The sequence below is a fragment of the Parasteatoda tepidariorum genome, chromosome 4, assembly GCF_982258835.1.
Source record: "Parasteatoda tepidariorum strain Cologne lab strain chromosome 4, Ptep-v5.0, whole genome shotgun sequence".
NCBI classification, from domain to species: Eukaryota; Metazoa; Arthropoda; class Arachnida; order Araneae; family Theridiidae; genus Parasteatoda; species Parasteatoda tepidariorum.
The window spans coordinates 100,357,441-100,372,867 of NC_141758.1; the positions used below are offsets into that span (position 1 = coordinate 100,357,441).

At 31.3% G+C, this 15,427-nt stretch overlaps 1 protein-coding gene across 1 annotated transcript in view; it reads right to left on the bottom strand.

The window, feature by feature from the left end:
• Positions 1–683: 683 nt before the first annotated feature.
• The window catches only part of LOC122271004 (pancreatic triacylglycerol lipase-like), a 36,168-nt gene continuing 21,424 nt past the window's right edge, over positions 684–15,427 (bottom strand). The window contains exons 6-10 of the mRNA XM_087161823.1: positions 11,996–12,109; positions 8,493–8,753; positions 5,686–5,815; positions 2,214–2,408; positions 684–820 (exon numbers count right to left, since the gene is read on the bottom strand). Coding sequence (XP_087017949.1) covers positions 724–820; positions 2,214–2,408; positions 5,686–5,815; positions 8,493–8,753; positions 11,996–12,109 — 797 coding nt within the window. The 3' untranslated portion in view covers positions 684–723. The remainder of the gene's footprint in view (positions 821–2,213; positions 2,409–5,685; positions 5,816–8,492; positions 8,754–11,995; positions 12,110–15,427) is intronic.

Genomic DNA, 15,427 nt, shown 5'->3' on the forward strand with positions numbered 1-15,427 from the left:
GGGCCTTTCTTTTTTACAGAAAAGACGGTCTCATCAGTCGTATATTTAGACATGTTGGAAAACTTCGCATTTCCACAACTAGAAGAACTTCAGCCACATGTCTTTTTGCAACAAGATCGTGCACCACCTCATTGGGGTATCATCGTTCGTAGTTCTTTGAATGACCATTTTCCAGGAAGATGGATTGGGCGAGGAGGTCCAATTCCTTGGCCACCCAGATCACCTGATATAACGCCGCTAAACTTTTTTCTTTGGGGATTTATAAAGGACAATGTTTACAGGAGGATCGTGTCGAACACTGATGACCTAAAAGCAACCGCAATATCCTCTGTGGATGCCGACATGCTTGCCGCTACCTGGCGTGAAATTGACTATCGACTTGATATTCTCCGTGCGACGAAGGGGGCACACGTGGAAGTTCATTGACAAGAGTCATGAAACTTTTTGAGTCTATCTAACCATTTATGTTATTAATTTTAATCTATCTTTATTATTTTATGAGTTATTAAACATCAAAATGAGTTCGAGACTTTATAAACACCCTGTATTATTTATATAATGTTATTAATCTATCCAAGAAAAATAGATCTAATTCATTGGCCAGTGTGTGTAGTAAACAAATGCAGAATCACTTATCTTAATTGGCAGATCTCATGGCTTGTCTTAAAGAACCCGCCAGGGAACTGCAGGATTAATACAGAAAACACATTCTCATTACTTCTACTAATAGCAGTGTGGTGTTAGCGTAAATGTTTTTCCACCATGTCTGTATGGGGCTTCAGAAGTTCGACAAAGCAAGCTAGAAGTGAGAGTTTTGGGCCTGAAAATATAAGATAAAAGTTACATTTAATTGTAAATCAAGGTTAAAGAGTGTGTTAACCCTTTGACGCAAATGGGACACCGGTGTCCCTTTTATATATTTTTTTCTGAAGCTCTAATTGCAAGTATAAATATATTTTGGTATTTTTTTAATTATATAAAAAAAACAATATAATTGTTACTGAAGAAATCTGTCAGATTATCGGAATTATATTTGTACTACAATATAAAATCCAAAAAAAGTAGTTTTGCTTTTTTTCTCGTTCCTATTCAAAAATCTATCAATTTCAAAATGTATCAATCCGCGTATGTTTTCAATGTTTAAATGTATCAATGCTTCAAAAATGTATCGATCCTGCGATTTTGTAAATTTAAGAAATTTTAATGAGGAAAAATTGTTTCCCTAAACTGAAAATATGCGTTTGAAGTGAGCAATGTTCGGTAACTTTCATCTTTGACGCACAAAGAGACATCGGTGTGTCATGCTGTATTAAATAGCCATAAATTATTAAAAAAGTAAATATAATATTTTCCACTTATTTTGACCTAAATTTATGCAAAATAATGAAAAATATGTTTAATAAAAATTCTGCGTCAAAGGGGTAATAAGAAAAAAAAAGATTTTGGACAGTTAACAATTTGTACGTAGGTTCTGCACAAATTCTGTAGTTATAGCAAATGAGTTGCACAGAATACTATATACTTGATAAGTAGTAGGTGAAAGTTATCTACATAAGTAATAAGTAGAAGCCGTGATGACTCATGGGATAGAGCGCTCGTCCTCCAATGAGGTGATTCGGGTTCGAATCCCAGCGATAGCTAGTCCATACAAGTTCTGCATCGACCACAGCGCTGACTTAAAATATCCTCAGTGGTAGACGAATAATGGGCTAGAGTCCCCTTGACGTCAGGATAACCGTGGGAGGTTTTCATGGTTTTCTCCGCCATGTGTCACAAATGCGGGTTAGTTCCATCAAAAAAAGTCTTCCACGAAGGTAAATTTCACCCAATATATTTGATCCAGGAGTTCCCTTGTCTTCTGGGTTGAGTTTAAATTTACAAAGCTTCGCAGTTGAACATTATTAGTCGTAAACCCAAAAATTGGATTGACTGATCAACGACAGTTATGAAATTATAAAAATAAAATACGTAATAAGTGGGGGGGGGGGCTAAGTGAAAGAGCAAAATTTCTCTATTTGAAAAAGCATTCCTCTTTACGAATATATTATAGTCGGATATAATTTGTCATTCCTAATATGTATACTTTTTGGACTTATTTTGATAAAGATTAAAATGTATATTACAAGCAGTTGTAGCGGCCCAACCTGTTAAATAACATTAAAATATCGCATGGAGAAAAAAAAACACTAAGATTTCGTGAGTAATATACTTACAGTGGATAAAGGTAGTTGACTTCCATTTTTTCCACTATCGTGCTTTCTTTATATCCATGGAGATGAGTTGAGATGTAGGATTCCTGATGATGTTTTGGTGGCAAGAACGAAATGGTAACAGATAACACTTCTCCAATGGGTCGATCGGTTGAGACCAGAAATTTTTTCGCTTGTGTTGGTTTTGCATGATTCACGCTGCAAAGAGACATGCGGTTTGTAAATAAGGATAGAGATATAAAAAAGGAATAATAATAATGATAGAGATATAAATAGGGATGTATGTGTCCGGATTTCGAAATCATTTTTAACGTGTCTTGAATTATTTGCGATATTATATACATCGAAGAGTATTTTAAGGAAGGAATATGTTTGAAATTCATTAAAATGAAAAAAACAAATACAGCAATATTTCCATTTAAACTTGCACGAGACGTGGTGGCTTAGGGGATAGAGCGCTCGCCTCCCAATGAGGCGAACCAGTGTTCGAATCCCGGGAATGGCTGGTCGATACGAATTCCGCACCCGGCTCGCACCGACCATAGTACTGACGTAAAATATCCTCAGATGTAGACGAATCATGGGTTAGAATCCTCTTCTCATGCGGGTTAGTTCCATCAAAAAGTCATCCACGAATGCAAAGTTCCTCCCAATACTTGATCCACGAGTTCCCTTGTCTTCTGGATTGGGTTCAAAATTACAAAGTTACGGAGTTGAAAATTAGTAGCTGTGTATCAAAAATTGGCTCGGCTGTTTAACGACTGTTATAAAGACAATATCGGTGCGTACCCTAGTAAAGGTCACGTGACTGCACGCTAATTGTTTTATAACATGGAGTAAGTGAATGTTGTCTTTTAACTAAACGCGTGTTTGTACGTTGCGATTATTGCAATAAATCGGCTTATATCTATAAATCGGCTATAGTCGTCGGTTATTATTACTAATAACAGGTGTTTAATGTTAATAATAACCTGTGTTTATTGTTAATAATAATAGCGGGTTATTATGGTTAATAATCGGGTATTAATTATTAATAATAAACACCGGTTATTATTAATAATAACAATACGTTATTATTAATAATAATCACACGTTACTATTAATAATAAGTTATAATTGTTAATGGACAGGTTCATTACTTTAACCTTACATGTATATTATATACACTCCATAATCCCATGTAATTAATTCAAGATGCAGCTGAAAATGTAGTTATAGTACCGAAGTGGTGAAATTTACCTTTTAGCCTTTATGCACAGAAAGTTACGAAAACAACTAATTAACTGAAGAAGTTATTTTCAGAAAAATATAATTAATCTTAGAACTACGGCTAAAAAATAAAAAGATTCTAATTCCAGTTTTAGCGACGTGAAATATATAACTTTAATGAATATTAATTACTTTTTAATATTAATTACTTTTTAATGAATATTAATTACTTTTTAATATTAATTACTTTTTAATGAATATTATTTACTTTTTAATATTAATTACTTTTTAATGAATATTAATTACTTTTTAATCTTAATTACTTTTTAATGAATAATAATTACTTTTTAATGAATATTAATTACTTTTTAATATTAATTACTTTTTAATGAATAATAATTACTTTTTAATATTAATTACTTTTTAATGAATAATAATTACTTTTTAATGAATATTAATTACTTTTTAATGAATATTAATTACTTTTTAATGAATAATAATTACTTTTAATGAATATTATTTACTTTTTAATGAATATTAATTACTTTAATTACTTTTTATGAATAATATAACTTTAGCAGAAAAAAATTACATTTTAACCCAGAATTATATTAACATAATAAAAAAAATTGAGTTTCAGCGCAAGAAGTAAAACGATATTTATAATTTCTACCCTGCAGAATTAAAGTTGAAAAAAATAATTTTATTGATGTCAAATAAAACCGCATGAGCAACCCTGTTGCAGAATTTTTGCGGGTTTTCAGCTACAAAACTCTCTAGCACTAATATATTTCTGCAAGACAATTTCAATAATAATGCATGTTTATGTTACTAATTTAAGGTAATATGAGCGCTGTGTTCACAAAAAAAATAATAAAACATATAATTATTATCTTTGAATCTGCCCGCAGAAATAAGCAACTTCCAGTTTGCATACGGGCAGAAATAAGCACTTCTTGACTTTCCAAGATGACGTCCCTTCCGTCCCCTGTACCCCGGCTATTACTACTGCTGTAATATAGGATTTTAAAAACTATATGGAAATCAAAAGCAATACTTGCCAAAAAAAAAAAACGATAGGATCGTTTGCTTTAAAAAGTAAACAAATGCACTATTCGAATTTCCCAATATCGTCTGAAATCTATCGGGTTAATTAAAATCCACGTGAAAATCAATAAACTGCAGAAAATACAATCGAAACACTACATGGATTTACGATACTATCGGCGTAAGTTGATCAAGACCAAAAAGTTAATATTTAAAATGCACGATTCAGATTTAACGGATAAATTTCTGCAGAAAAGAAAATAATTTTTTTTTCTTCCCAAAAGAAAAATATTTCTGCAAGAACTCTATAACGTTCTGCGACAATGTTGCTCTGATTCTGTCACAACACTGTAGGCCAGAAGACCATGATCTTTCGCCAAAAGTCAAAATTACATTTTCAACTGAAATATGTGTAGGCAGTTTTAATATAGCCCAAATTAAGTATTCGTAATCATTCCAAACATTATAGTTTACTTTTTGGACCGACGAGAGTACAATGTAGTGAAAACTATGTTAAAAACTTTTTTTTTAATGTAGCTTTTAAATTTATATTTCAGAAATATATATAGGAATTTAACCTTACTGTTACAGTTTAATCAGAGTAATTAGTCTGAAATTATAGTACAATTTTTCAATTTGTTGGATTAGTTAATACTCTTGACAAACTTATAGTTTATATCTTATCATTTGACATTTTACAATGTTTGAATCACTTTCGAAACTTATCTCCAAAAAGTTCCACGAGGTAATTAGCTAAACTTTTTTTTGTTGTCTTCTTTGATGTTTCTTCTTTCGAAAAAACTTGCCCCATTTTGCCCATATTGCAAAGGTAGACTGAATATACCGAAAAACAAAAATTATGTTTTTTTTCTTCATGTTTTCACATTATTTTGTAATATTACTTCGGAAATATAATTTGTTTTTCATTTTAGTATAAAATTACGAAAATTATTATATTTTCATTGCTATATTTAATTATTTAAATGTATTTATAATATTTTTTTTTATTTTTGCTCACCATATTTCAGCCGCCATTTTGTTTGTTTTTTGTTGATATTTTTAGTGTATTTCAAAATTTCAACTACGAATTCAATTTACCTGCACATAAAAACCCCAAATTTTGAAACGAATTTTATCGAAATACTAATTTTGGCCCCGAGACCTTGGATGCTGGCCCACTGTGCACAGGAATAAACGGTAAAAAACATAAAGGTATTACCCAACAGCCAGTTTAACTTTAAGCTTCTCCAATTTCCCTCGAATGATCACCTCTGCGTAATCTACATCATACCCGTATGTAGCATGGCCGCCGACACTATGCAGGTACATAATCAGCTGATACTGATGCACTGAAAAAAAATATGTATCAATCATCATGTATCAATTAAACGCATTGCATTTCTAAACCTGATCTTTAAAAAATACGTTAGAAATGTGAAGAATCACACTTAAACCTGGTCAAATTATTCGACGCACTATAAGATTCTATGTAAAATGCTAGTTATCAGGTGATACTATACAACTTTATTTTTTTTACGTGACTGAAACCGGTTTGCACTTGTTTACGTTCGTGTATCAATTGGTTAACATTGTAAAGCAGTACGTTAAAAATAAACACAAATAGGGTAAATATATACTTGAGGGAGCCCCTTGGCGAAATTGGCGACTTATGTTTGGCGCCATTCCTGTTTGCACGGGACACCGTGGTAACAGGAATTGTGGTAAACCCAATCGTGATTCTGATTGGTTTAGATTTTAGTGTTATTTTAAATGTTCAACGGTATATGTAATTTCAGAGGTCCGTTAGTTCTACTTTGGATACCTGCTGGTAAGGTTACTTTTGCTTCTGGTCAATAAGATCGAAGGTATGCGGGCAGTCATTAAAAGGGACTTTGGAAAAAAATGTCACCGCCAGTCCGGTACCACAGACGCCATTTTCGATTCGTATTTCGCCGAATTTATGTGGCGATGGAGGTTCACAGATTCTATTCATGATAAATTTAGACAGTATCTAACTGCTATTAGAGAATTCTGTGCACCTAAATCTCAGGATATTCAAGCTTAATGAAGAAGTGAGTTGGTTTTTTTTCCTTTTCTTTCTGTGCTTACTCCATTAAGTTTTGTTTCGTTTCAAAATGCATTTTATTTGGTTTATTAATTTTACCTATATTAGGTTTATTGCAATTCTATAAATTTTTGGCCGATGTTTTGTTGAAATATCATTATGTTTTGACAGCAATTCCTGTTACCATGGTGTTCCGCACAAACAGGAATGGCACCAAACGTAAGTCGCCAATTTCGCCAAGGGGCACCCTCAAGTATATTTTTACCGTATTTGTGTTTATTTTTAACGTACTGCATTACAATGTTAACCAATTAATACATGAATAATTTGTGTTATATCACTGTCTAATAATTTAGCCAGGGACTATATATCTAAAAAATTTGTATAACTGTGTAATTATAAATTGATAAATGAAATAGGGGAAGACTTTTTTTCATAGAATTGTTCAGTGCAGCCAGGGTTCCTATTTTGTCCGGAAAGAACCCAGTTCTTCATGGATACTGAAATAAAACTGGATAAAACGATAAAAAAACACTATAAATGACAAATAGAATAGTTTAACAATAACACAAGAGTAACTTAACTTAATATAGTACCAGAGAGATAAAAAATTTTCATGTCTACTTTTATTGAAAAAAAAATATTTTCTAATTTATATTAGCTTCATACAGAATTTTAAAATCTACATATTATGTAATTTAAGATTCGATTTGAGTTTTTATATTTAACACCATTCGATTATTATTATTGAGTATTCGTATTTAACAGGATCGATTCGATTATTCTTCTGCGCCACATCACAGCCACTGATAATGAGCATATCAGACAGAATGGTCTTTGTAAAAAGAATAGTTGCCTTAAGATTACGCGATTTTCCCACTCTAAATACTTTTCCCTTTCCTTTACCATGGTATCGGCAAATGTTGTTCGCCTCCACTACAGTATAAGATTCAGTAAAAAGTAGGAATATAGTGGTGTGGAGATAAACACGATTTGTGGAAACCATGGTCACGCCTTTTCGTTTTATAACCAGTATTAATAGGATTATCAGTAGTTATTTTTAAAATTCACTTCTATTTTTTGAACACAGTAATTTTTAAAACATTTTCTTTAACTTGTAGCTCAGTATTCACCACCCTGTAATAATCACTGTATATTCCATGCTCCCATCTTCATAAAAAAGACAAAGCTTTTAACTTTATGTATTTTTAACATATTTTATAATCGACTGATATATTAAAGTGATTATGTAACATTAGTAATGTTATGTTACATCATTTTAATGACGCTTTGTTGTTATTATAAATATTTATTATAAATATTTATTATCAAATATTTATTATAAATATTTATTATAGATATTTATTATAAATATTTATTATAAATATTTATTATAAATATTTATTATGAATATTTATTATAGATATTTATTATAGATATTTATTATAAATATTTATTATAAATATTTATTATAAATATTTATTATAAATATTTATTATAAATATTTATTATGAATATTCATTATAAATATTTATTATAAATATGCTTGTAACTTTTTTTGTATAATACAAATCATGAAATGTATAGACAGGAACTTACCCCTTTTTATAAAAGCCTTGGCAATGCTCTTAAATAGGAAAATTATAAATATTTCTAAAAATGTGTGAAATGTTTGCTACGAATAAAAAAGTATTGTTGCAATAAATTAGCATCGTATAACTGAATCGTATAACCGCTTGACACCACCATCTAGACACCACTTTCATAAATACAGATGTATTTGTTTAAAAAGTTAACATGGTTGTTACTGTTTTTATAGGGAAAATTTTAATAGAATTTGAAAATTAATGAAATTTGTTTAAAAAGATAACCTAGTCGTTACGGTTTTTATTGGGAAAACTTTAATAGAATTTGAAAATTAATGAAATTCCTTGCATCGCAAACAAAAGCCATTTTCTTACCACAAAAAGGTCGTTCAAGCCCCACTTTTAAAAACAGTCTTCTGTCTTTATAATGTTTTCCATTGGGGAAAGCATAGGTAGGAGCAAATATTCCCATAATTGCACACAGCTCGCCATGTAGACCACAATTGCAGTTCCCTTTCAGAAATTCTTCCCATGATGGACATTCCACCCCTACAAAGAGGCAGCCATTTTGATTGAAAGACCAAATGAAGAACTCGTAAGCTCGGTAATGCTGGCAAGATACCAAGTTCCCAATTGCTGAAAAAGAAAATAATCGGATTAACTAAGTAAATTTATTCATATAAGAAATATGCTCTACAAAATAAAAGGTCGAACACTTAAAAAAAATACTTTATATTTTTTTGTGTTAAGCGGATATACACCGAAGAGCCATTACATTATGACCAACCTGCTAATAGCATGTAGGACCACCTTTAGCCCTCAAAACTGCCAGCACCCGCTGTGGCATTGATTCCACAGGATACTCCTGATAGGTAGTCTGAGTTGTCTGGTACCAAGCGCTCACCAACTGATCCTGTAATTCCCTCACATTGCGAGAGGGGAGCGTGGCAGCACGAATTTGGTTTTTCAAGTAGGACCACAAATGCTCTATTGGATTAAGGCCAGGTGAATTTGGAGGCCAAGATATGACTTGAAAGTCACTGGAATGCACCTCGACGATTCGACCCTTATGGCATGGTGCCTTATCCTGTTGGTAAACACCATCCCCCTCAGGAAAAACTGTTGCCATGAATGGGTGAACCTGGTCTGCAACTATGTTCAAATAGCTTACAAACGTGAGAGATTGTTCTATGAGGTTTATGGGTCCTAATGTGCCCCATGAAAACATTGTTTCTGGGCGAGAAACCATAAAAACCTGGGTGAGCCCATTGTTATAGATAGAGGGTGGTCATAATGTAATGGCTCTTCCGTGTATATGTCAGCAAAAAAAAGGAACAATTTTTTTATAATTGCGTGCAAACATTTTTCAATTCCCATAAAGAGTTCTTAAGATATGGCAAGATACTCAAAAAGTAAAATTAACATTAAGGGATTCAAACTTTGGGTCACTCTCCTGACCGAACTATGGGAACCATATTTCCCAGATTTGCGGCCACCCCCTATATTTTGGGGGTCAGAAGTCCGAATCCATCGACAAAAAGGTGTGTCTATTCAGAGAAAGCACGGTTTTGTGCGTGGTTTCGTAACTTAAAATATCGTCTACACTAATTAATTAGCCTGATTGAGGTTACCCCCTCGAACCATTATGATTAAGTCCTAGAACGTGAAAATCTGATCTTTATATCAAAAGTTATACAAGGTGGTCCGTTTTTTTGACACACTATACACTGCAAAAAATTTCATCAAGAATGGTGGCAACTACCAAAGGTTCTAGATAACACCAAATATTATTATTGTAGTAATTAAACATAAAAGATAGTTCTTAGTGACGTAATACATTTCATACTACATTTGATGTAAAGTAGTTACCCACAATATTTTGTTTTAGTAATATTAAATTGTATATTAAGAGTCGTATAATAATGTTGTTTCTAATGGCACTTGCCACACGGTCAAGCCTGCTTGGTGAAACCGAGCAAATATAAGGCAGAGTGTGCGTTTCTTGTTTTTCAGTGGCGCCATCTATGGCCAAGAATTCAACTTCTGCCACACCATACGTCGCACCCGTTTATAGGGCTGACCCATTCATACATCCATTCATTCATCCACAGATCGTAATTTTGACCTGAATCAGAGAACGATTGATCTCCAATCCAGTACCCCCAGAGGTTTTGATTTGTTATGGGAACACGGGGGACTTTCGCAACTCGACAGATTTAACGTGAATCATTCACTATACTACACGGGGAGTCCTCGCCGGTGGGGTTCGAACCCACGAACTCTCGGACGTGGGACCAACGCCCTACCGACCAGGCTATCGTATAATAATGATAAGAGTATAATAAGCGTACGTGAAGTTATTTTTACGGTATGATTAAAAGTGAAAACAGATTAGAATGCATACACCACTCACTAATTTTTAAAGTGAAATTAGCTCGAAAATATCAAATAAAATATTAAGACAACTTCGAATAAGGCTTAATTAAATAAGAGCGGATAAAAATTGAATATTTTAAAAATATTAAATACAACTGACAGATATTTAAAAATTAATATCTGATTATTCTTATTACACAACTAAAAACATTCTCGCATTTTCCCAACGCCAAACTTTTGTCTTTGTAACGCTAGAGCAGCGAGCACGATAGCAAGTTCCACGCTATTTCGTACTCAAATCTGTCTACTGACATCTAAACATCTTCGAACTGTGTATAAAGTTCGACAAAATAGGCATATTTTGAAGAGGAAAGAATTCACGGATGGTGTGAATGCTCTCAAACTTTGTGTGAGCATTTTTCTTAATTATTGTTTAGATTTAACTGCATTCTTTAGAGTATATACAGGGTTATTCATAATTCCCTCCGCCTGTAAACACCATTTTGTTTACTACAACTGACTTCAGTGGTACATCTTACTGCCATCTACCGGCAACTGCTTAAATTAAAACTTGAATATTTTCGGAATAATTTCATATGTTCTTTTTTGCCATATTCTTCTCTTTTTTTTTTACTATACCTCTTCGAAACCCCGGAGGGAATTTTGAATAACCCTGTATATGAACGGCCGATTTTGGTGTTAACTTGAATTAAAATATTTTTTTACGCAATTATTTAGGTTGTTCGACACCAAATTCGGAAAATTGAGTGTTATTCACTAATTACTAAAATTGAGTGTTATTCATTGATAATTACTAAATTGAGTATTATTCATTAAATATCAATCACGATGGGGGGGACTAAAGATTTTTCTTAAATTTCACTTTTTTTTAAATATTTAAGCTGTTTGCCGCTTTTAAAGCCCGTGAAATTATTATCAACAAGGTAGTATTACTGAACAAAATTTTATTTTATAACCGTTGTTGAACAGCCGACCCAATTTTTGGGTTTACTACAACTAATGTTCTACGCCGTAGCCTTGTAAGTTTGAATCCAATCCATAAGACAAGGGAACTCCAGGATCAAGTATTGGGAGAAAATTGCCCTCGTGCAGGACTTTTTGATGAAACTAGCCGCATTTGTGTTACATGAAGAGAAAAGCCACGAAAACCTCCCACGGTTAGCCTGACGACAACTGAACTCTAACCCATCATCCGTCTACCACTGAGGATATTGCACGGTGCGAGCCGCATGCGGAATTCGTATAGACCAGACATCACTGGGATTCGATACCGGTTCACCTAATTGGAAGGCGAACGCTCTATCCCCTGAGCCATCGTGGCCCTACCGAACAAAATTGAAGCTTTGCTTCCGCGTTGAAAAGCAATCAGACTTTTTTTTATGATTAATATTTTGAAAAGTAACTTTAAAGAATGCTCTTCAGCACTTGAATTTGATAACTTGTAAAATCAACATGACTGAGTGTTAAGATGTTAAACATACCTTCAGTAGGACGGTCTTCCACAATAGATCTTGCTAACGTCTTATCACAACCAGGAGGATCTCCACCTGCTGGGTAAAAATCTAAATCTCCTGCATCTTCTGCTGTCCCAAAACCTATGAAAATATAACATTTTTTAAAGGTTAATTTTAGTATAATACTCCCATTCTCATTAGTTTACATATTTTTAGAAGTTTTACATTGAAAAATGGATGGTTAAATATTCATAGAAATTAGAGAATATCGATAGGTATGTTCAACAGATGCTCAGACGAGAGATACGAAATACGCAAGTCCGTACTCATCATCTTAGCTATAGAATATAGCTATTGTTAAAAAGTAGTGTCTACTTAAACTAAAAAGACTATGGAATGCAGCTGTTGTTAAAAAGTGATGTCTAAGTAAACTAAAACGACTTTTGAGTGTAGCTATTATTAAAAATTAGTGCTGCCTAGGTAAACTAAAAAGACTATGGAATGTAGCTAATGTTAAAAAGTGATGTCTAATGTTAAAAAGTGATGTCTAATGTTAAAGGATGATGTCCAAGACTTTGGAAAGTAGCTATGTTTAAAAAGTAGTGGTGTCTTGGTACACTAAAAAAAACTATGGAATGCAGCGATTATTGTTAAAAAGTGGTATCTAGGTAAACTAAAAAGAACAATGGAAAGTAGCTAATATTAAAAAGCGATGTCTAAGTAAACTAAAAAGACAATAAAATGCGACTAATATTAAAAAATTATGTCTAAAAAAACTTTGAAATGAAGCTATTGTTGAAAGGTAGTGGTTTCTAAGTCAACTATAAAGACTATGGAATCTAGCTACTGTTAAAAAGTAGTGTCTAGAATAAACGGTCACAAAATATCTTTTTCTACTAATAATTCCTTTCTACAACTTCATAGTTCCTGTTTTTCCCTTATCTCAACTGATTTCTAGAAAGGAATAGTACTTCTGCCGCCTTCCAAAAGGTGGTGCTTTTAGCGGTCTTTGTAGCGCACTACTTTACCATACCTAGACACTATTTTCATAACTATAATTGCAGCTGTCCAAAAGTAATGAGGGTGACTTGAATGAGCATTACTATAATATGTACCAAAGATTTTTTAACGCGAAAACAATAGGTGTTACGAATTTGTACTTTTTCATTGCTTCGTCAAGAATAATTTAAAAAAGTTCCGAATTTGTCAAGTTTAACTCAAAAAAGTATTCATTTCAATCAGCTGAAGTAATTATGATATTTTTCATTGCATAAATAACAGTATTCTATTAATTTTGTTTAAGTATTGTATATGTGTGTGCCTAGAACGAGAGCTTCGATAAATATTGTCCTCATAATTTTATTTCTAAGAACACTTATCCTGACAATTATTGACGCATAGTAGTATATTTTTACAGCTAAAATATTCTTCAATATTTCATATTGAAAAATATTTTGTATTTTTATTTAAGTATGCATACATATGTCATGCAAAAAAAAGTACAACTACCAATAAATCGAGAAAACAAATGGGTCTAGGCAAGTAATTCAAACCAGTAATGAAATAAATTTTTAAATAAATCAATGTATTAAACTCACCTAATCCGAAAACAATTTATTACAAATAATTCAAATCAATGCATTCAAGTCGTTAGTTTGTTTATCAACATTATCATAATGAGTCATTTAAACTAAAGAATTCATATTACTAGTTAAAAATGATTCATTCATATAACATTGGTTAAATTTTACTGACAAATATTAGAATTTTATTTTCTATGCGATTACACTCAACACTCGTTGAGAATTAAATGATTCTTCTGCGGAAAGCAACTATTCACATATTTTAATAATAATTATTTTTATAATTTTAATAATATTTTAATAATTTAATAATAAATGCAATCAATAATATTATATAATAAATAATATTTTAATAATTTAAATTATATTTTAATATGATAAATAATATTTTAATAATTCAAATTACATTTAATATAATAAATAATATTTTAATATAATCAATAATATTTCAATATAATAAATAATATTTTAATATAATAAATAATATTTTAATATAATAAATAATATTTTAATATAATAAATAATATTTAAATAATTTAAAAATATAATTAAAATAATAAAAATTAATAATTTTTTATTATTTTAAAAATATTTTTGTTACTTTAATAATACAAATTTTTATGATTAAAATGAGTATTTACTTACTACAGTAATGAGTAATTTTTTGCTTACTACAAGAATTTTTTTTAATAGCTCTAGTTTAGCATCGCAATTATTTTTACTGAAAACATCGTTTCAATTCCTTTTTAAATTTTGTACTGGGAGGAACTCTTCTTAAAAGAAAAAAAATAATAAAATCGGTGTTCTCATTAGAAAATTCAGAAATTCTGCCACTATAACTCTAAACAAGAGAGCGCGATTATAGGTTGTAATCTTATTCTTGGGCGCTTACCTCATAGTACTATTATAAAAAAATTTATTCGGTAATTTCTAAAGGTATGCTTGTCAGATATCATAATCATCCTACGTATTTCTTAAATTTGATTCGTCGTATAAAATCTCCAGCTACAAATTTTTTTGTCAATTAAAACTATTTATTTTTTTTTTGTTCTGAAATAAACATATTTGTATTCGAAGATGATTTTTTTTTGATGTTGCATAAAGTAATGATTATGAACGCATAATTAATTTCGTTAAAAAAACAATGAAAAAATTATTAAATCACTAATTCAAAATAGCTTAAGTTTCCAGGAAATTATGGAAAATGTATTTAATATTCAAGCCTCGTCTTAGAATAAATATCATCTCGAAAAAGTCGTTTGAAATCAGTGAAGCGTTATAAAGGTTGGTATTAGTTCGTTACGCTTGTCACCTCTTTGTGTGATAACTTTTGCATCGTAAGAATTATTTTGAAATGCATTCACTTTCGATAAAAATTGCTTATTTCAAAAGTATCTTATTTTATTGTCCTTAAAATTATGTAAAAGAGAGTGACAATGCTACAGATTTTAAATTACGAATTGTGAAGCAATATCGGAATGACTTATTATCGGCCACCGTGGTGTAGTTCATATTTCCTTTGTTTCTTAGATACAACATATAACAAATTTGAAAAAAAAGGTAATTTTATTATTTTAAGGGTGGCACCTGGGTTCAAATTTTACGTATAATATGACCACTGTTATGCAGAACAGTTGGGACAGGATACTTTGGATAATATGACCACGGTTATCCAGAACAGTGCATTTTATATAATTTGGTAATTAATTTAATTTGTTCTAATTTTACAAAAAGAAAAAAGTAAGATAATTATCTTGCCCTATTCAATTCTTGCAAGAGTGCCGCCACAACATCAATTTCTACAGATTCCAAGAAAAGAAAATTTTTAAGAATTTTTTTTTGCCCAAATAAATTCTTGCAAGAATGTCGTCATACC